The sequence below is a fragment of the Pangasianodon hypophthalmus genome, chromosome 18 (assembly GCF_027358585.1).
Source record: "Pangasianodon hypophthalmus isolate fPanHyp1 chromosome 18, fPanHyp1.pri, whole genome shotgun sequence".
NCBI lineage: Eukaryota > Metazoa > Chordata > Actinopteri > Siluriformes > Pangasiidae > Pangasianodon > Pangasianodon hypophthalmus.
Window position 1 is genome coordinate 6,071,130 of NC_069727.1, and position 17,562 is coordinate 6,088,691.

At 38.7% G+C, this 17,562-nt stretch overlaps 1 protein-coding gene across 2 annotated transcripts in view; it reads left to right on the forward strand.

Annotated features, from left to right (window-relative positions):
* The window catches only part of srgap1b (SLIT-ROBO Rho GTPase activating protein 1b), a 47,032-nt gene extending 30,789 nt beyond the window's left edge, over positions 1–16,243 (forward strand). The window contains exons 9-22 of one of the 2 annotated variants that reach the window (XM_034313325.2): positions 840–1,037; positions 1,356–1,440; positions 2,027–2,054; positions 2,943–2,973; positions 3,085–3,145; positions 3,285–3,362; positions 3,647–3,781; positions 5,945–6,050; positions 6,670–6,894; positions 9,236–9,315; positions 10,121–10,298; positions 11,395–11,529; positions 11,873–12,239; positions 13,826–16,243. In XM_034313325.2, coding sequence (XP_034169216.1) covers positions 840–1,037; positions 1,356–1,440; positions 2,027–2,054; positions 2,943–2,973; positions 3,085–3,145; positions 3,285–3,362; positions 3,647–3,781; positions 5,945–6,050; positions 6,670–6,894; positions 9,236–9,315; positions 10,121–10,298; positions 11,395–11,529; positions 11,873–12,239; positions 13,826–14,206 — 2,088 coding nt within the window. In that variant the 3' untranslated portion in view covers positions 14,207–16,243. The other variant, XM_053241851.1, reaches the window with a different exon arrangement.
* Positions 16,244–17,562: the final 1,319 nt, after the last annotated feature.

Genomic DNA, 17,562 nt, shown 5'->3' on the forward strand with positions numbered 1-17,562 from the left:
ATCTTTACTCTGTCATGGAAAAATAGATTGTTAACCATCACCTTTGAATGTGCTTAAGGAGATGTTGGATAGATGGGAAATGTTTAATAAAAAAATTTGAATAGTTCCTACAAAGTTTTTATGATCTGTTCTGCGTAAGTGTGTGTCTTAGGCACCAGCTCTGTGGATGCTCTGAAGCTTGAGCACCCCTAATTTCAGACTTTTAAAAATCCTTTCAATTTGCTGAGGACGATACCTTGTGGGGTGTAACACCTGTGATGTTACCCATTGTAGTGTCTTATGCCAGAGTGAAATGCAATCAGAAGTTAAGATGTTTTGCCAGAGTGAAATGCAAAAAACTTACTCTGTAAAAATACAGTAGAAAAACTGTATTGCTTTTCATAGTAGCATGCAGAAAAATGTGAACTTGTGTCAGAAGTGAATATAATTCCTGTTTCAATGCATTTCATTCTCATCAGTGAGTTGCAGTCATACCACACTGAAAAGCAATCCCTGTCCAATCACCACTGTAAGCCACACTCGGGGGCGTGGTTAGAAGTGTGGAAGGCTTTGGAGGAATATTAAGGAACACGCTTTATAGTTCCTTATTGGTTTCTACTGCTTTGATTATTGACCCCTTCATCATCAGTGTTTTAAGAATAACTGCTAAAACACGACAGTGTTAATAAGGCTAAAATACTTACAGCTCATGGCAAGGACCTAGGAATTACTTAATGGGACAGCATGATTTTTCCGTATGTAGTATGACATTTTATGACGTCACAAATTTGTCACCTCTTATGAACAACCCAATGAATTTCATAACTTGGCACCCCTTTCAAGTGTCTTGTCCTGTATAGGTGAAGAAGACATCAGAGGCCACCCTGAGCACCATCCAGGACATGCTGAACATGGAGGACTATGACGTGTCTGAGAGTTTCCAGCACAGCCGCTCCACCGAGTCAGTCAAGTCCAGCGTGTCCGACACCTACCTCAGCAAACCCAGCCTGGCCAAGAGACGAGCCAACCAGCAGGAGACGGAGCTCTTCTACTTCACTGTACGAGTCTCTGAAACCCCCTCACCCCCACACACACACACACTGCTGAGACAATGGACTAAGTTCATTTTATTGACATAATAATGTGTCTATCCTGATGTTTATTACTGACCGTGACACTGATATCATCATGCCTGGCTTCATGGTGTCCAGATAAAGCAATATATCACAAGTGCATTGTCCCGTGTCATGGTTTCTGCCCAGACCTAGTTTTATTTACTCAGTAATGGACTGGTGTGTGCTGACCTGGAGCAATTAGATCATTAATTATTGGTCTGATCACATTAATATTGACTGTGTGTGTGTGTTGTGCTATAGAAACTGCGGGAGTATCTGGAAGGGAGTAACCTCATCTCCAAACTGCAGGCCAAGCACGATCTACTGAAGAGGAGCATAGCAGAGGGTGCGTTCATCAGCAGCACCATTATAAATTCGCCGTCATCCTTTTTCCACACCCGCACATGCATTTCTGTCTCAGCAATTTTTTTTTCCATTTTCACTATCTGTCTTTATTAAGGATGGAGTATGATACCAGTGATATTATGCAATCACACTGGGGGAAACCATGAAACAGATGCACAATCAGCGTTACTTTTCATTAGTGACTTGCAGAAAACGTTACACGCAGAAAAGCAAAACCTTGATTGTAGTGATTTACAATGAAGAAGAATCAGCACGGTTGTTTTAATGAAAAAGAATCAGCACGGTTTTGTTTTTTTAAGAATGAAATATCCTGGTCTTATTGGGAAGATCAATGATTATTTCCAGGAAGGATTGACTTCATCTACATAAAAACAATGCGGTTAAAACTTTCACAATTTAAAAAAAACAACAAATAACAGCAAAAAAATGAGTGTAAAATCCAGAGACTGATCTGGACACTGTAAAACATTCCTTCTGTGTCGGATCTTATCAGTATAGGATACACACACAAGATATATATAACGCTGAAGTGTAAATATAATGAGGCTTTTTTTTTCCCCACGCAGGATACAGAGCAGACATAATGACCACCAGGTAAGAACAGACCTCTTTGTCTCGATGTTTTCCTCTTCCTGTCGCTACACTGACCTGAAAAAACTACATAGGGATAGGGTAATTTTAAAAAAGAAAAAAAAAGTAGATATCACAATTAATCATTGCCAGCTGCGTTTTGATATTCTTTTAAGTATTTTTGAATTGGAATTTTTTTCACATATTTATATGAGACTTCATCTAAATCTAATGCACACATTTGTATAATTATTGGTTGAGTGATTGTTTCACTATGACTGCGTGCTCAAGAAATTCTTTTTACAGAACATCTGATCTTCCATATATTGTGAAGTTTATGAAATTGTACAGTGTTACAGTTTTGTCATTTTTTATGAACAGCCCCAATGAATTTCACACATTAGCGTCTATTGTATGTCTTGTCCTCTACATTTTGGGAAATTCCTCTTCAATATCCTTCTAATTAGGGATAGGAATGAACATGTAAAAACCTTATGTATATCATAATGGCACATAAATTGACAGATAGATAGATTGACAGATAGATAGACAGATAGATAGATAGATAGATAGGTAGATAGGTAGATAGATAGAAGGAAACAAGCTTTTCAGGGATCTATGGCATAGTCGTGCAAAATGGACGGGGCTTAGTCCTTCATCAACTTGCTATGTGGAAATGAGGGAAGAAAAACAGAGAAATAAACAATTTACTTTTGAGTTTGGTTCATTTTATATTTTTGCACTTAAAGAGAAGACATGTTATAGATGCAACCTATCCAAAAATCTGAAAACTGTTCCTGCCTGTAGTGTCTTGCCTTGAGTTCTGCTGTTTTCCTGATTTTCTGAACAACATGAAAAAGAATGAAGGAAATTTTTGTGTGCTGATTTTTTTTTAATCTCTCTGTCTTGTAGCCGTCGTCGGAACTCCCACAGCAGGCACCAGGTAGCATCTCTGCCTGCGTCTCTGTCTGAGTGTTGTAGTGTTGTGTGTTACTTTTCCTTCACCTGTGACCTTCTGTGAGTGCTGAATGTTGAATGTTTTGTTTGTGCTCAGGACTCTGCCAAGGCCATTCCACTGATTGTAGAGAGCTGCATCCGCTACATTAACCTCTACGGTGAGCTGTGGTTATGAATTAGTAACGCACAGCTGATGCATAATTGCATGTCCACACACACACACACACACACACACACACACACACACACACACACATATGCGGAGCCTGAAATGTGTCCTTGTGATCGCCCCTGCAGGTTTGCAGCACCAGGGGATTTTCAGAGTGTCTGGCTCTCAGGTGGAAGTCAACGACATCAAGAACTCATTTGAGAGAGGTTTGTAGACTGCCATGATTCGTGCGCTCACACACAAACACACACTCCCACATGCATCACATGCTGACAAAGCGCACTGTTTTTAGGCTCCATTTTATGAGCCTAGAACAGAAGGCATGCATGGACAGCATCTGTTAAGCTTTTGTGGAATTGTTCAGAGGAAGTTCACTCTGACCACAGTGCGCACCATTTCCTCTAACACGAGGAGCTGCTTTACATCAGCATCCGGTCTGAATCTCCAATTTGTATAATTACAAATTCCCATCACAACGCCTGTTTTTTAGGAAACGACCCACTGACGGACGAGGAGAACAACCACGACATCAACTCAGTGGCCGGCGTGCTGAAGATGTACTTCCGCAACCTGGACAACTCGCTCTTCCCCAAAGAGAAGTTCAATGACCTCATCGCCTGCGTCCGTACGTACATCTCCTCCTCTGTGTGTGTGTCTGTGTGTCTGTGTGTGTGTCTGTGTGAGTGTGTGTGTGTGTGTGTGTGTGCGTGTGCGTGCAGGAAGGAAAAGAGAGGTGTATGTGAGGGAGAGAAAAGAAGAAAGCAAAAGCAATCAGGATATGACACGGTGCTAAATTCTTTCGTTTCCTAGGGAGTTAGGACAGATGGTGTGTGTGTGTGTGTGTGTGTGTGTGTGTGTGTGTGTGTGAGTGTGTGCGTGTGTGTCTGTTAGATAATAAAGTCTTTAAAAAGCTTTTCTAAAGGGTTCTATCGATAGTTAAGTATTCTTAGTGTCCTAAAGGGGTTCAATTAGTGCTAGGTTTTTACAAAGAAACCTTTATTTCTCAACATTTTTGACTAGAGTGTGTGCGCGTGCGTGTGCGTATATAAATGACTTTTTTTACTTTCACAAAATTAACAGACAACAAATGAGCCTCAAAAATTAGTAGCAGTACAAAATCGAGTTGATTTTTACTGTGTGTCTGTGGTGTTCTGCACACACTTCCAGGAGGCGAGGTATTTCCAGCTAGTTTAAGTGATTTATTGTTTCAGAACAACACTGGTTAGTGGCAGAGTTCCAACATTGTGAAATACATATGGCGTGTGCACATCACAAACAAACGATTGTAAAATTAGTCTTCTTTTAACAGAAAATGTGTGTTGATGACAGCCATGTATACCACAGCATGGTTCAGTTCTCGAATCAGAAGGTGTTGATTAATTGTCCCTAACAGCGTGGCTCTGACAGGAGTTCAGGCTATAACGTAAATGACAGGTTTATATTAACGTGCTCCTTCTAATACAGTATCGTTTCTATAGTAACAACTCCGCATAATCTAAGCCTAATAATGAAATGATTAAAAATGTTGTTTTTTTAAACAAAGAAAAGCGGCGGAGTCTTGAGTGTCAATGCTTTGTAAAAGTCAGGAAGTTTACAAACACGGGAGTTATTGATAACATTAAAGTAGCTAGACGAGATGGATGGGCTGCGACCAGGAACAAATGGTGGATCGGAGAAAAAAGAATTGGAAATGTTTACATCTAAAAAAAGAAAAAGACATGATTGTATTTTTGTTAGGAGAGATTTTTATTATAGTTATACTTTATTGATTCTATTTGCCATGGAAGTGATTTTTGTGTGAAAGAATTCAACTGAATAAACAAAAATAAGGTTTTGTGCAAGTCATTTTTTTAGCTATGTATTTTTTTCCCTGTTTATTTTAAGTGAAGTTTAAAAAAAAATTTTTAAGCCTAGTAGTAAGTTTTTAAAGAAAAAAAATATTGGATGAGTATCAATATGATACTTAACGTGGCTGATACTTAACGTGTCAGGATCAGTATCAGTATCGGAAAAGAAAAAAGTGGTATCGTGCCATCATCGTGCCCAGAATTTCCCTTCGGGGATTAATAAAGTTTATCTTATCTTATCTTATCTTATCTGATATGCAGTTGTTCCCTCACCAGCAACTCGTTTCTCTCTCTCTCTCTTAAGGGTAATGAGACAAGAAAAGCACAGCTTGTCATATAACCAAGAAACCGTAAAAGCGCAAACTCCTCTGTCCTGAAGACTCAAGCATAGCAGACGTTCCGTAACATTAAATGTAACTATAAACAGATAAAGAGCGAAATATGTCATTCATTAATAAATTAACAATGATCATCACTGGCAAATCTCTGTGGAATAAGAGGAGTACTGTCTCCGACATACAAACTCAAAAACCACTCACAATACAATGTTTTATTTGTTTATCCCTATATTATTATTATTATTATTATTATTATTATTATTATTTTATTAGTTGAGGTAGCAGTTAAAGGAATCCTGAAAGTCGATGGTTCTTCAGGACCTTCAGCACTCCCACTTCCATGTCTTTCCAATAAAGTGGTCTTTTTTTTTTTTTTTGAAATACCACAGAAGATGTTTAATTTAAATTAAGTCCTGTGTATAGTGAATAGGGATTTGGTCTAACTGTTGAGTTAAAGGTTTTGTGGAAATGTAAAGACATTAAATACTAGTGAGGTCAAATAAATATAAATAAATTAAAGGTGTAATAACATTTATATGGCGCTTTTTTTTTTTGGCTAAGAAAAGTTTCACAAAGGTGTGTGTTTTCAAATCCAATCTTCAGGCACGGAGAATCTGTACGAGCGAGCGCTGTCCATCCGAAAGCTCCTGATGACATCACCACGCCCCACGCTTGTGATCATGAGATACCTTTTTGCATTCCTCAATCAGTGAGTACACACACACACACACACACACACACACACACGCACACACACACACCTTTTTATATATACTTCCAAAAATACGTATACAAGTTAACACGCATCATCATCACCATCACCACCACCATCATCATCATCATCTTTGTCATAGTTGCTGGAGAAAACGTCTCCTGAGTAGAGAGAAGCAGCTAAACTAAGTACCAGCGTTCACACCGGAAATTAAATCCACTCCCTGCTCTGTGCCAAGAGAGACACAGAAAAGGGGAGAGAGAAGAGAGAACCAGTGTGAAAGATAGAGGGGGGAGGAGGGGGGCCTGTGTGAAAGGATGGGTAGAGGTGAAAAGAGAAAAGGTGTGATGCGCTGCTCTGTGATTTCACCACCAGTCTGCCGTTCTGTCTTGGAAACAGCGATTCTGGAGAAATGAAGCCAGTAATAAGCCGAGCTAATGACACCACAGTTATGAATGTTTTATGTGATATTGGAAACTTGGAAAGTCTTATTAAAACGCAAAGAGCTCCACTTAATTACAGACTTCCAAGCGCTCTCCCTGTCACTTGTTACGGGTTTTTTATTTTAGTTTCTCTGTGGTAAGATAAGTAAGCTCTTTCTCTTTCTGTCCTGCAGTCTCTCGCAGTACAGCGATGAGAACATGATGGACCCCGGGAACCTGGCCATCTGCTTTGGGCCGACACTGATGCCCACTCCAGATCTGCTGGACCAGGTCTCCTGCCAGGCACACGTCAACGAGATCATCAAGACCATCATCATCCACCACGAGGCCATCTTCCCCGACACCAAAGAGCTGGAGGGGCCTGTCTACGAGAAGTGCATGAGCAGCACAGAGTACTGGTGAGAGTTCAAAAATAAAGGTTGTGGGGAAAGTTACACATATTCAGAGTTGGGTTATGCACTTGCTTAAGTTGCTCTTCTGGCTGCACCATTCAGATAATGCAAATGACCTGCATGTAGATCACACCAGATTTTTCTTGAGGAGAAACGTCAGACAGGATTTTTCAGTCGCATCCAGACCATCGGCTTTAAACAAAAGCCCTTGCCTTTAAGCCTGAAAAATCAAGATAGAAATGTGGACTGAAAAGGGAAGTTTTTCCTTTGCTGTCAAATGTAATATATTGTAACTTAAAAGCAAGCGACAATTTAAAATTAACAAATAAAGAAAGACTTATAAAAAGATGAATGTCTGTTAGGGGTCTGTTAGGGAGGGGTCTAGTATATTGTCACCATACTGCCCTAATTTTAATTATCACATTGGTCACTGCAAATTTGATTTAATATAACATAACATGATATAAATAATATAATATAAATATAATATAATCATTATTCATCACTTGATCCAACACATTCTATTAAATCAAGGCATAAGGCCATCTTATTACACTTTTTAATTCACTTGAAATAATGCCAGTGTTATGATTAATGATTAAATAATAGTGAGATATTTATGTATTTAAAATTGATCTCAAATGGTATTCCATAATGCATGACAGCATGATATGATGCCATCAAACTGTCAGACAGTGGCACTGGATGTAGTGCCCATAGCGCTTTCACACTCAAAACCTAGGATCTTAACAACAAGAAAAGTTGCATGTGTGTAGAACAATGTGATGATAATCCATAACAATACTGCTTCTAACCAGTGACAATCCACGCAAGTGTACAATTTGTCTTTTCAACTCTGGGGGGGGAAAAAAGGCAGAAAAGGAAATGTTTTAAAAATGAAAAATGATCATGAGCACTAGGATTTAACATCAAGTGAATTTTGTAAGTTTGTGTTTTGAACATGAAAGATGAACACACAACACTCTCCAGTCAAACAGTTAAAATCGTGCGAGGTTGTTGCAATGCAGTTAGCAAATATGTCAAATATGGATGCTGTTCATGAGTGTCTTTTATACACACATTGTAAAGACACAGATACAATGAAAACAAGACTGGATTGTCTTAAATGTTAACATTCTCCACAGATGTTTTGATATAAGTTACTAAAAACTCATATGCTGTATACCATACTGTGCCATTTGTTTGACGAAGATCATATATATTTTCATATTTATATATGAACATCATCCCTGTATGTGTTTTCACCCATTAGACATGTATATTCATAAGCAGAGCCAATTTAGATTATTATTCATTAGTTGACTCACATTAGTTCACTCTGGTAAATTAGCTCGCTAATCAAATGTTCAGAAAAGGGAACATATTTGAATTGAGTGTTTTGCAACATATTGCAGTAAAAAAAATCTAAACAGCTAATTCCTTATTTAATGTCATGAAACACTGTCCTGAGAAAAAAGTTCCACCTTCCAGCTTAATTACTGTTTAATTCCTAGTGTGAAGTGTGTTGTGTTGTGTTGTGTTGTAGTGTAGCGTAGTGTAGTGTGTAGTCCTTATAGCTATGATTATTACCTCATTCATGTCTGGTGCTGAAAGTAATGTCCGATTTTCTGATTTTTTGCTAGTTACGGCATGATGACTCAGATTCTTTGCCATGTGTGTACAGTATTTACTGATTCAACATGACTGTATTCACAACTTCACAAAAGCCAAAATTTTCTTACAGCAGAGAATTTACAAGCTGCTACACAATGCTGATGTTTTTCAGTATGGAGGGATCCATAGAATGTGTTAGTGTTGTTAGCATAGTTGATGCTAAGCGTAATTCCAATTTAATTTTAATTTTACAAAGTCTGTTCTTAGTAAATACCCAACATATCTGAGGGAAATGTTAACATTCCTGACAATTCTGTCTAGTTTTCATTGTCAGTGTGCCTTTACAATGGCCATAATTAAACAACTTCATGGTTTACTTAGCCTCAGGCATTTGCTAGCTGATGCTAAGTGTATGTATTTGCTAATAGCTAGTAGAGGTACAGTGTTTCCACCATTTTGGCTGAATGTAGAGCGTGTGAAATTCTGTTTGAGGATTTATGGTAGTTAACATGACAAATTGTACATTTACTTGGATTAACACTTTTTAGAAGTTTTATTATTATAAATTATTATTAATTATAACTATGTTGTGCTACAAAGCTTGTGACTTTTTTTTTTTAGCACCAGCGCTACATGTTTAAAATCGTAAACCACGGCTATGAGATGAAGTAAATGTTTCGGAGTGTTTGTCTTCTGAAAGGTCTTTCTTTCTCTATTTTTCTTTCTCTTCTAGTGAGAGTCCATACAGTGAGCCAGGAGTGTTTGAAGAAGGAGAACAAGATGGCGGCACTGAAACGCAGACCAGTGAAGAGGGTAAATCTCTCTCACACGCATATTAGTGTTGGAACAGGAGAGACGGCGGGTTTAGACTCCCCACTATTATGTCTTATATGTACATTACAATTATGGAAGAAAAATTTCCATAAAATTCCAGCCCAGCATACCTGTGGCTTTTTTACGAATCTTGGTGATTTGGTCTGATATTTGAGCCATGATATGATTGACATTTTCGTGATTTGCATGCAGGTATCACCTTTTTCTTTTGTTTAAATTTTGTTTGCCTGCTCTTACTCATAGTAAAGCAAATCAAATCAAATTTTATTGGACACACACAACCATATGCGGTATGACGTACAGTGAAATACTTTTTATGATGACATAAAACAGAATTTATATAAAAACAGAATTTACTTATGTAGAAATAGAAAAAGAAAAATATAAAAATAGATGGCAGAAAACGTATGTGGAATAAAGTTCAGATACTGTTTGTGCAATGCAATGCTGTGCAACATTAAGCTGAGGTAGTTGCAGTGAAACACTGTGTTTAAACTGACATAGATTTATTGGGTTTTTTTTTAGTTGGGGAAAAACACACAAAATATTGTGTTGTTATACTTCTATTGAGAAGTATAGAGAAGTATTGAGCTGCCTCTCTGCAAAATTGCTGTGCACTTTATGCCGATAATTTTAACGTTGTAACTACTGTCTACTGAATAGGATTTCAGTGTTATGAAGCAAATACTTGTCAATAAGTATGGTCAAATTTTTGTTTTGTTTCCTTTTTTTTAAGTCAGAGTTTCTAAACCAAGTCTGTTGACTTTCTCTGTGCATCTCGCAGAGGGTGAGCCGGTGGAGGCCGTAGCGAAGTTTGACTATGTAGGGCGCTCAGGTCGTGAGCTGTCCTTTAAGAAGGGAGCGTCTCTGCTGCTCTTCCAGAGGGCTTCTGAGGACTGGTGGGAGGGACGGTGTAACGGCACTGATGGACTCATACCACACCAGTACATCACACTGCAGGAGTGAGTGCAGAGCTGAACACACACACACATTACAGATGGATTACACAACATATGTGGTGATGGTACTAGGTACAGCAGGGTATAAAAGTCTGAGTCTAATATCTGGGGGGGATTTTTCACTGGTTATAATGTCATTATAGTTCCCCAAGCAAGATTTCATTGTTATTTTCATCATTAGTGTCTGGCAGCAGTAGCGTCTACCATAATGTATGTGGTTTACCTGATAAAACAGTAGATTTGGGTAATTTAGGGTCATAAACTACACCATGATTGAGTCAGTAGTAGATGCTGGGCATAAGAGTTACACAGTGTGTTATTATAGCATGTGTCCCATATTATTGTCCAAGACTATTGATTCACAAATATCAGTTTCATACAAAAACCTCTCAAATAGTCATGAATTTGGCCCCTACTTCCATATAGTGCACTGTTATGAGCTCCAGTCCTTTTGTCATCTGAATTTCAATTGGACAATCATTTTACTTGGACAGTTCACGATACATATCACTCAGAAACTCCTAGGAAAATTGTTACATCTAAAATTTGTTTAGTAGAGAGTTTTCATATTGGAAAATGTTCCAAATTGAACCCTTATAGGAACTATTCAAGGAAACCTTGAAACCTTTAAAGTGATACTGTGCCATAAATCCAGTGTAGAACCGAAGTACACTGCTTCCAGTACCACAGTGCACATGATTTCCTGCAGCTCGAAGTTTATTTGATGACACTACAGAAGCCAACCTTGTAAACCAGTTGCTGGTCGAGAGTTTAATACAGAGCTGTCAGTGTATTTTTACAGTTTCATTTCACACACAGAAGACAAGAAATAGTACGTGAGTGACTGAGATATGATTTCAGACAGCTGTTGATTTGTTTCAATCATCAGTTTTAGATAGTGGACTCAGATTATTGAACCCATTGTATAATAACTGCAATGCCACTGACTTCAGAAACTTGCATTATTAATTATTGCTATATTTGATTTTCTTTTGGTCCCACTGATTTCAGGAGTTATTTAAGAGTTGATTGTGTTAATGATGGATAAATGGACGAATGGATAAGCTGTGATAAGCTAACAGTGTCGTTGTGGTTTCAGTGAGGAGGCCATGTCGGACACTCTGAGCCAGAAAGCAGACAGTGAACACAGTAGCACTCCTACAGATGAAGTAAGCTCCAGGAGGTCCCTGACCTCCCCGACTGAACCCAGACTGCCAGAAACCTTCATCAGCCGGTGAGTATACACACATACACACACACACAAACACATACTCATTTCTCAATTCACAACAGAAATGGAAGAGAAATCCCCATGTTCTCCACAGATGCATACACACAGATGCATACTCACTCTCAAAAACAATGTTTTTTTTCTTCTTCATCTGAGTGCAGCTGTGAGGAATATGAGGAGGAAATTCCATTCCACTCGACTAGAACTGAGGCCTGAGTCACACATGTTTCACACTATTAGACACATTGACAGTGAAACTTTCCCACAAAACCCAATTACTGACCTCAGGAGAGCAAATTAGTCCCTAATTCTCTATTAACTGATTCATCATCATCTCCACATGCAGTCACAGGAAGAGGACGGAGGCCCTCCTGCGCCGTGCCCCCGGTCATTGCCATGGTAACGGTCTGGAGCGCAGCTCGCCGCCGGTGACAGTGACGGTGACGGGTCACTTCAGCCCACGTGAGCTGCTGCGTGGACACAGCGGACACCAGGACAGCCCCGAAACAACACGCCGCCGTGCAGGACACAACAACAACAACTCCACCAACACCACCACCAACGGCTCTCTGAGCTCCAGCATCAGTCGTCACGAGTCTCTGCGTAGAGACAGGGAGAGAGAGAGCCCACCCATCCGCCAGTCCCCATCTGCACTGCACTGCAGTGTCCCTGAACAGCGTACACGCACACTCAACACACACACCATAGCACAGGTCAGTGAAGACACCTTCAGCTGCAATACACAGTTAGAACACTATTCTCTATAATATTTATATACTCAAAGGCAAAAAAAATCAAGTGTTTAAGATCCTGTGTTGTAAGTGTATTGAAACAGGCTTCTTAAACAGGCTTTTTTTTCTAAACCCTTGACTAGTCTAAATAAATACATGTAATTAATAACATACATTTATTTTCACAGTTGTAGTTAAATCTTAAAAATGAACAAACTGTGTCCTAAAAAAATTATATGACATATAGTACACTATAAAGTGAGCATGGACAGTATAGTGAATAAACAGCTTCTTGGAGAGGCTTACATAAATAAAATCTCTGACAATATAAATAATACTCTAAAATATTGAAATTTATAAAAAAAAAATGTGTGTGTGTGTGTATAATATGATATTACCTTCCTTTTTTTTCAGCTTCTCTGGATCATGTGACATGAATGCATCTTGTAACCCTATTGCTAATGTTGCTCAGCAGTGTTAATTTCCGACTACTGCATTTTTTAATAAATTAAAGTTCAAATGCAATTTTTATAGCAATTTGGCAGCTCTAATATCCACAGATAGGTTTTCTTCCTTCCAAATGTTTCATAAATTCTAAATGATCTTTCAAAAAGTCATGAATTTAACATGCAAATTATAATGATTTACTATAATTAATTTAATGTTAATAGATTATTTTACTCATCATTTCTGTTAAATGAAATAAAATCTCCTTATCTCTGTATCAACTCCATTAAACATGAAAGTTTGTTTGTGGCATTTTTGGGCAGTTTTCACTCAAATTTTTTGCATTTTTCTTATAAACAAATTCTGAATTTGGCAAAAACACAAATGGATAGAAATAGCAATAATAACATCCTTTGTATTTAGCAGGATTAAGCTGTTGTTGAACAGTAAAATAAACGTCTCCTTAGAGAAAGCTTCACCATATCAACAGTTCCTCTTTTTAATGTTTTGTTTGTTTGTTTGTTTTTTAATTAATCTGTTTTTTAATCTGGTTATATGTTCAGTGTGAATGTGCAGTAATAGAAACTGATTAGTACACATTCATATAAACATTAATAATATAAACCTGTAATTTAAATTACAGTTGAATTAAACTTCAATTTAAATTAACCTGTGATTAAATTATTAATTATTAATTATAAATTATTATTAGAAAATTAATTACCACCTTCTGACCAATCAGATGTAAGAATTCAACGGCGCTGTGAAATAAGACAATTTAGCAATGATTTCAAATGCATGAACCAAAACCATAAAAACACTGACAGTTCGGTATTAAACACTCGAGCAACAACTGGGTCACAAGGTTTGTTCAAGGTTCTGAAGAAACTGTATTGCTCATAACTCAGAACTTCTTTTTAATATATAATAGTATTTTCTTTGGAAATGTGGCAAAATAATCACCAATTATAGACAGTAGTCTATAATAAATGTGAATTATTGCTTTCTCATATATTTAAGCTCAAAATATCACTCACTGCATGACTTATTCATTTTATGTATTTAATGTTGATGCCTTGTCCATGGAGGGTGCCAGTACTTTTATGTTCTTTTATGTGCAGGACATTGAGGAGACCATGAGCCTGGCCCTGAACGAGCTGCGTGAGCTGGAGCGGCAGAGCGGGAAGCCGGACCTGGTGCTCGACACACTGGACCAGATGAAGAGCAGCCCCTCCCTTCCCTCAGGCTCCACCCCCTCCACCCTGTCCAGCCCATCGGATTCACCGAGCCCGCTGAGTCCCCACAGTCCCCTGCCGCCTCTACCTGGCCCTTCGTCCCGCCGCTGCCCCGAGCCCCTCCCCTCACCCCGCATGGGCGTGACGCTCCGCCCCCCGGCCCTGCGCCCCAAACCTGCCATCTTACCAAAAACTAATGCCCAGCCTCCTCAACAGCCCCCGACTCCGCCCCAAAACTTCCCTAATGACAAATCAGGCACCATGTGAGCCTGAAACGGGTCCAACCTGAGGAAAAACAGGGTCGGCAATAAGCCTGAGGACTGAATTACACTTACGGAGGGTCAGACAGGGTGATTGTGTTAATACTGAATAGCTTCCACGCAAGAAGAGTCAACTAGAGTTAGTCTACGATATTATAATCATTTACCGTGTCGTCAGGGTGGTGTGCGTGCGTGCTTATTCTCTAAAAAAAAAAAAATGACTAGGACTTAACCTGTGTCTGTGTGCGTAGATACTTTTATAAGGAACACATTCAGAGATGGCAGAGAGAGAGCGAGAGAGCGAGAGAGGGAGAGAGCGTGATTGCAGATGTTTCAGGAGTCTGGCTTTGGGAAGCATCATGGGTTTTTTTTTTTTGAGTCGGTGCAATGCATTATCAGTGCTTTGATTTGCCACGCCTTATGAAGGAATTCCTGCCAAAAAGGGGCCATCCGTACAATTTTATGCTGCTTTCTTTGTTTATTTTTAAGTTATTTACTTGAGTTGAAGGAAGTGACACAGGTGCATCATGGGAAAAGGGTGTTGATAGTGAATGTAGCACCTGGCCTCCGAAAGAGGGACGGGTGATTTAAAGAAGACTGAATGTATTAAAGGAGCAGTAAGCAAAATGTTCTGTTGAAATATATAATTATAATAAATATAATATATTATGATAGTCTGTGTGTAAATATTTTATGTCGATGACCCTGGGGTCAGTGTGAATATTGTCATGTCAATCAGAGGGACAGAAATTCGACAAGAGAAACAGAAACCGAAGAGTTGCTTATTGCTCCTTTAACTGAATTTTCCATGTTTTTGGGTTTTTTTTTTCACTCTGATACCACATGAAGCCTTGATCACCACAAAAACCTTCCTGTTCACCGTGGAAACTCAACCTGATTGGACGCCACGGGAGGGGCGGAGACCAGACGTTCTGAGGGCACTTATATCTTTAATGAGCTTTAATAAGATTCTGTTGTGGAGTTGCTTGTGACTGGCGAAGGAAAGGATGAGGAAGGCGTTAAGAAGCTGGCGTGGTGTGACTGAGCATGTCAGGCCACACCCTCTCTTTGGTTGCCGTGGTAACACTTCCATTCTGGCACTGCTGCCATTAGACACAGACTAACACTCTTAGAAACAAAGGTTCTTCACTTCTTAAAGGGGTTCTCTCTGAGAGGGGAACGCTAAACAGACGAAACCGAGAACTCTTAAGGGTTCTAAATTTAACCTTTTTTTCTAAGAGTGTAGTGATTGCCATTCTGATTTTCAGCCTGTACTTCCAGTGTGTGTGTGAGTGTGTGTGTGTGTGTGTGCTTTAATGTTTCATGTGTAACAGGCTCTCCTGTTAGTGTATTAGTGTGATTGGTGAAGAATAAGAATCAGAAGTGTGTGGGTGTGTGTGTGTGTGTGTGTGAGGGTTGTTCCAAATGTATAGATATGCTTAAAGATGAGGAATTGCTTCAGCAGAGAGGTCACGTGACTACCAAACAGCCATGTTTTCACTTTTTTATGCACAAATAATGATTCTAATAATTCTCACTTTTTTCTTGATTGTTTCTTGATGATGGTTTTTTTTTTCTTTTCTACCTGCAATATTTTATACTTATTTATTGATTCTCGTTAAGTGGGTGATTTTTTTTAAAAACCTCGTTTCTACTGGTGCTCTCTCGCGTGACGGCGTGTGTGCGTACAGACACACACACTTTATCTCCCTCACACCCACACACACGCACGCCGTGTGTTCACGCGAAAGTGCCTTTCAGGACGTGTGTATAGAGGAGGAGCCTGTTCTGCTACAGATGTGTCGTGTGCCTGTCTTTCTCTGAAGCGTCGTTCCAAGAATGAAATGTTAAGAATAGAGCTCTTTCCAAACATGTAACCACTTTTGAATGAATCATAAGTATGTACATTTAACCCATTGTGACGTTGCACTTTCATGTATAGGACTGTATTTGGCATGTAGCATTATATCATGTTGCAGTGCATTTTAACAAGGTGTCAAAAACTGAATGTCTTTGAAATAAAGTAAGTTCATATGCCTCACTCTAGTGTTTAGTATCTTTTTTCTTTTTTATGTAAATGCGCATAAATACATGCCCTCTGCAGGAGAGGAAAAAGGACAGAAAAATTATACTGTGTTGTGTCCAAATCTTACTCAGTTAACAGTGGACATAGCTGGTCAAAACTGTACTTGAGTGACTGTTTATTTTATTATTACTGTAGTATTTAAAAGTAAAATTTGTTTTTAACTGGAATTCAAAGTCAGATCATGGTATTATTTCCAACATTGTCTTGTACTTGCATATTCGTAACTATTCATACAACTCAATTCATCTGAAAAGATCCAAGAATGATGGTTAAGGTTAAATCTTGAGAGTTTCATTTTCATTGAATAGACAGCAACTGAGACCAATAGGTAATACAAATTATTGGTTGTAGTGTGCATTTAAATTTTAATAATTGTAAATACATTTAAATGGCAATTAACAGAGCCTGGTAGTTTGGAAAAGGAAAAAAATCTTTCGAGCCATGATCCTTTTTGAGTCGTGATCCTTGAGATTTGTAATGATTGCACTTGTAAGGTCTAAATAAAAAAAATGAAGAGGAATGGAGGAATAGTACAAGTATTTGTCTTCAGTTATGATACTTAAGTATAGAAACAATGTACTATTGCCTAAGTACTTTCCAAGGTAGCAAACTGAAGTTGAGACATCAGCTTTTCAGTTGATTAGCCCAATGTAATGTCTGTTGAGCCACCAGGGCTGACAGACTGTCAGCCATCTTTAAATAGACTTAGCGAACATTAGTTCAACACCTGCCTTTCCATTGGGTCAGTGTTGGCTGCCAGTGTTAGCCCAATGCTTTGCTAATGTTGGGCCACCAGTGCTAACAGACTTTAAGCCTCCGTTAAACCCACCTTGGCCAAAACACTGGCCAAACACTAGCAGGGTTATAATAAAAACGTTAGTTGAACATTGGCATAACGATGCATAGGAAATGGCCAACATAGCCACCCAAAATAGACACTAGGTCAATGTCAGCTTGCTACCTGGCTTCCACCTTAGGGATTGATCAGCATCAGTCAATCAGCATCGTGACATTGGCTTAAAATGCTGGATTCCATCTGTCGTATTTTGGTATCCCTTACTCTAACAAGGCAGTATGACTTTCTCTCCTATCTGACTAAAGCTGTTCTTGTGCAATTTTATCCAGATTTCAAACACTGGAGCAATACAGTAAGAAGTAATTCCAGTCAATTACATTTGGTCCAAGGTTTTTTTTTTTTTTTTTTTTTTTTTTTGTGGTATATGATCAAACCCACAAACTATGCTGATAACATAACCACAGGAAATAGTCCTCTCTCT